General features: G+C 37.2%; 1 protein-coding gene across 1 annotated transcript; it reads left to right on the top strand.

The window, feature by feature from the left end:
* Nucleotides 1-2061: 2061 nt before the first annotated feature.
* LOC123914553 lies at nucleotides 2062-3333 on the top strand. Its single transcript, XM_045965754.1, has one exon. The coding sequence runs from the start codon at nucleotides 2062-2064 to the stop codon at nucleotides 3331-3333; it is 1272 nt and encodes a 423-aa protein (XP_045821710.1).
* The last annotated feature ends 1559 nt before the right edge of the window (nucleotides 3334-4892 follow it).

Here is a 4892-nt window from a genome sequence, read left to right as displayed (position 1 = left end):
AAAAACAAGATATGTAAATAGTGATCATGGTCGAATCTCGTATTGGGGTGGAGGGAGTAGGTTTCAATTGTTTCTTTTATTAAACAAATATTTAAGATAAAATACATCAAAAGGTCATTCAAGTTTCACGTTTGTAAAAGTTAGATCCTTTGAGTTTTTCATGTAACAAATATGTCGTTTAAATTTTTAACTTGTTGCACTGTTACCCTTCTGGTTATCCTTCATTTTTGTACACACCAAACAATGAGTAAACTACTAAATTAGTCTACTATGTCTCTGTAATTCGCTCTCAAATAGTTCTATGACTCTTTCAATACCACAAATTAATCCATGTCTCTGTCAAATATTTTTTAATATTATCCATTTGTTGACATCGGTTTTCTAACACATTTTAATGCGTTGACATGGAGTGTTAAATGTCATATGAGCAATGACATAACACAACTTGAGCGTTACGTAGACGATAGTTCGATTAAAACAATGATTATTTGATAAAAATTGGTAAAGTTATAGATTAATTTGATGGTAAGTTGAAAACATCATAGACTATTTTGATTGAAAGTGAATAATTATAATGATTTTTTGTTTAGCTCAAAGACAATGACTTATTAGTAGTAGGTAAAAGTAGAGAAATATTTATATTGGCACAACTCTGAATAATGATTTCCTATGTTTGGATCCTCTCCTTCACTCTTCTCTCCATCTCTCTCAATTTTCTCTATTTATCTCTTAATTTCAATCTCTCTCTTCAACAAAAAATTTCAAATTAATAATGAGAGAGAGTGAGATTAAGAGAGAGATAGAGATGATTGAGAGAGATGGAAAGAAGAGTGAAGGAGAGGATCCAAATTCGGATTTCCTAGGCACATTCACATGAACCTAAAAATTTAAATAAAAAATAATTAAAATAATATAAATTAACTAAGGGACAATGTTGTAAACCAACTTAGGGACAAGACAAACTCGTAATGGTAAAACAACTAAGGGACAATATTGAGTCACACAGACCAATTTGATTGTCTCCTGTACCAAAACTAAAAAAATCCACGTTTAGCACGGAAAACACGTGAAGGCATTTTAAATATAAGGTTGTCCTCGTGAGTTTAGCTTAATTGGCAGGAACATCGTATTATACGTGCAAGAGTCAGAGCTCGAACTCTGAACATTTCACTTATTCACCTTTCAGATGAATTTTCTAGCTATTAGGCTACTTGACAAAAAAAAACATAATGAGAAAATTAATAATAGAAAAAGTAATAAGAGTATCCATAATGGAGATCTCTATTTTTTAGTATTTAATTGGACCTTACGTTTACACATTACTCATTTATTATTTTTTTAATAATAACATTTAATAAGCACTAAATATCTCCAAGACTTCAACCAACACCTCACAAAAATTTCTAAATGGATCACACCAATAACATATTTTATCAATAACTATACATCATTATATGAATGAATCCCACTAAAATAATATTAGTATATTATTATTGCACAAGTACCTATTAAGTACTCGTTTGTGTTCTGGTCAATGGAGTACCTATTAGAAAATGATATTTTAAAAATAGGTACCCACTATGAGAGATGGTCTAAAATATTAAATTTATAAATTTTAAAATAAAATTTATCTATTAATATGTTTAACTAGTGACAAAAATATTGTTTCTTAACTGTCCAAACGTATGAGAAGGGTAAAGAGAAAAAAAATCTTTTGAACAACCAACCTCTAGTAGTACTATTCAATTACAACCTGTCACGGTAAAACTCATGTACTTCCCATTTAAAACTCAGCTTACACAGATTACCTCACGTGTTTCTAGAGAGAAGCCTGTCTCTCTCTCTCTAAAACTTAACGTGTCCTTATCCAACCAAAACTAGGTTTCCCCTTGTTTTGTGGAGGTGTACCCACCGATTTCATTTGGTTGTTCATCACAACCCATATGGGTTTTTCAATACTAGTCTTTCTAGTCCATACCTACAACATTTTGTGTTTGATTATTGTTTGTAGTTAATTTCAAGCAGCGATTCCTTTTGTTCTTGAGCTCGGTGACCTTTGTGATGGAAGATTGGAAGAAAATAGATCTGTTCAAAGACGAAGAAGAGGGATTTGCTATTGAAGGTAATGAACTCGTGGAGGATGATACTTTCAACAGATCCTTGGTGGGGAAGATCTGGACAACGAATTCCTTCAATGCTCGCATCTTCAAACAAGTTATTGTTCAAGCATGGAGGCTAAAGAATCCAGTAGAGGTACAAGAACTCAACAAAAATTTGTTCCTTTTTAAGTTCACCACTAAAAGAGACGCTGAAGGAGTGTTGAAGAATGGCCCGTGGAGCTTCGACCGGAATCTCGTCATTTTGGAAAGGATCTCAGGAGAGGAACAACCCTCAAAATTGGAAATGTTCAATGGAGTTTTTTGGGCTAGAGTTTATGATCTTCCTCTCAAACTCAGAACTGATGTTGTTGCTGTGAAACTTGGGGATACTATGGGAAAGTTTGTAGAAGTGGACAACAATGAAGGAAATCGGATGGGTAAGTGTCTTAGAATCAAAACCACAGTTGATCTACGCAAACCATTGAAGAGGGGGACTGTCATTACTTACCAAGGTAAAAGCTTACGAGTTTTTTTCAAATACGAAAGACTTCCAACATTTTGTTATGCCTGTGGAAAAATTGGTCATCAGATCAAAGATTGTGAGACTCTAGAGGGGAACACAGATACTGGCTTTGATGAGATAGAAGAGAAGGATTGCCCCTTTGGACCATGGCTTAGAGCCTCTCCCCTTCCCAAATTCTCAGGGGATTTCAAGAAAGAATTTGCCTCAGGATCTTGCTCTCGTAGTTTGTTCACAGATTTTAGTAATAGTAAAGATGTGGAAAAGGAAAGTGCTATGAAAGATGTGGAGGATAACCAATCTACCGGAAGGGTGCAGGCAGGGGGTGATATAGGAGTTCTTGGTGAAAATGGGGTTGGAGAGAAAGATCAAAGTGAAGTGGAAAGCGTTGCAGAGTCTCTTGGAAATGTGGCAATCTCTAAACTGGCACTATGTGGTATTGACAAGGAGTCGAACACAAAACTGAAAGTCAAGAGTAAGAACTCTAGCAAACCAAACCGCAAGTGGGTGAGAAGCAAAGGGACAAGAAAGAGTCCTTCAAAGGATTTGCTGATTGCTGAATTGGGGAAGAGGCAACTAGTGGAAGTATCTATTTCGGAGGAGGTGCCCTTGGAGGTGTGCAGAATGGGAAAGAAATTGAAGTCCAAAGGAGTATCTATCAATCTACAAAAACCAGAGGGGGTGTTGGATGACCAACACCACCCTACTCAATGAAAACTTTAAGTTGGAATTGCAGGGGGTTGGGGAACCCTCGTGCAATTCGAGCCTTGTCAAGGCTCATCCGTGTAGAAAATCCTCATCTAGTTTTCCTAATGGAAACTAAATTATCTGAATGTGAAATGATTAGAATAAAACACCGGTGTGGTTTCAGTTCTGGTGTCGCAGTTGGGTGTAGTGGGGAAGGAAGAGAGAGGGCTGGTGGTGTGGCACTGTTTTGGAACGACCAGATTAATATTTCAATCCTATCTTTCTCTTTAAACCACATTCATGGCAGGATTGAAGGAGAAAATGGTGTTGAACCTTGGTTTGTTACGGGGGTTTATGGGTTTCCGGATGAAAGGAGGAAGAAAGATACATGGGCTTTGATTAATAGTTTTGCTGATTTGGCTACTAATCTTTGGCTATGTTTGGGGGATCTCAATGATACTCTATTAGCGGCTGAAAAGAAGGGAGGGATTCCAAGAACTTTTGATCAACTCACGGTGGGTAGAGATGTAACTTTAGCTTGTGGCCTTCATGATTTGGGGTTCAATGGCTACCCGTTCACTTGGTCAAATGGAAGGGAAGGCGTTGAAAATGTCCAGTGTCGGCTTGACAGAGCTTTGGCTTCCGAAAGGTTCATTACTGAACATTCCCCGATCAAAGTGATGCATCTCCCTAGATATGGCTCTGATCACTCAGCAATCTCAATTACTACTCTTGAAGATGTCCCCTCTAGCAGTAGGAAGAAGAAACTCCATGTATTTCGATTTGAGGAAAGTTGGTACAAAGATAATAGATGCGAACAATTGGTGCTTGCAGCCTGGTCCAACAGCAGAGGTAATTGTTCATCAAAAATTGATTCCATTAAATCTCTTGACAATGATTTTGTTGACCATAGAACTTCTGAAGTTAGGAAAGAGATTGTTAGCACAGAAAAGTTGTTACAAGATGGATCCTTATGGTCTGAGTCACATGATGATTTGAGGAAGTATAGGGAGCTAGAAAGGACACATGCGAATCTTCTCCAAAAAGAAGAGACTTTGTGGCGGCAGAGAAGCAGAGCAACTTGGTTAAAGGATGGGGACAAAAATACGAAGTTCTTTCATGGGAAAGCAAGTCAAAGGAAAAAAACCAATTGCATCAAAAAATTAAAAGATGATGATGGGATCTGGTGGTCAGGCCAAGACAATGTTGAGAAAGTCTTTCTTCATTATTTTGTTGATTTATTTTCTTCATCCAACCCGGTTGATGTGGAGCAGACTTGTGAAGCTATTCAAAAAAGACTTTTACCAGACCATGTTGAATGGTGTAATCAAAGATTTACGGCTGAAGAGATTAAGGCAACAGTGGATCAAATGCACCCTTTGAAGGCCCCAGGCCCTGATGGCCTTCCAGCACTTTTCTTTCAGGAATATTGGCACATAGTTGGTAACGATATTATTGATCTTTCTTTGGGCATTCTGAATGAAGGTAAGTCTCCGGAGGTTTTTAACAAAACTTTCATTGCTCTTATACCCAAATGCAAAAACCCATCCTCCCCGAAACAATTCCGACCCATTAGCCTCTGCAAT

The sequence above is a fragment of the Trifolium pratense genome, linkage group LG3, assembly GCF_020283565.1.
Source record: "Trifolium pratense cultivar HEN17-A07 linkage group LG3, ARS_RC_1.1, whole genome shotgun sequence".
Lineage (NCBI taxonomy): Eukaryota > Viridiplantae > Streptophyta > Magnoliopsida > Fabales > Fabaceae > Trifolium > Trifolium pratense.
Note: the sequence above shows the minus strand (reverse complement) of the source record. Positions and strands in the feature narration are given on the sequence as shown.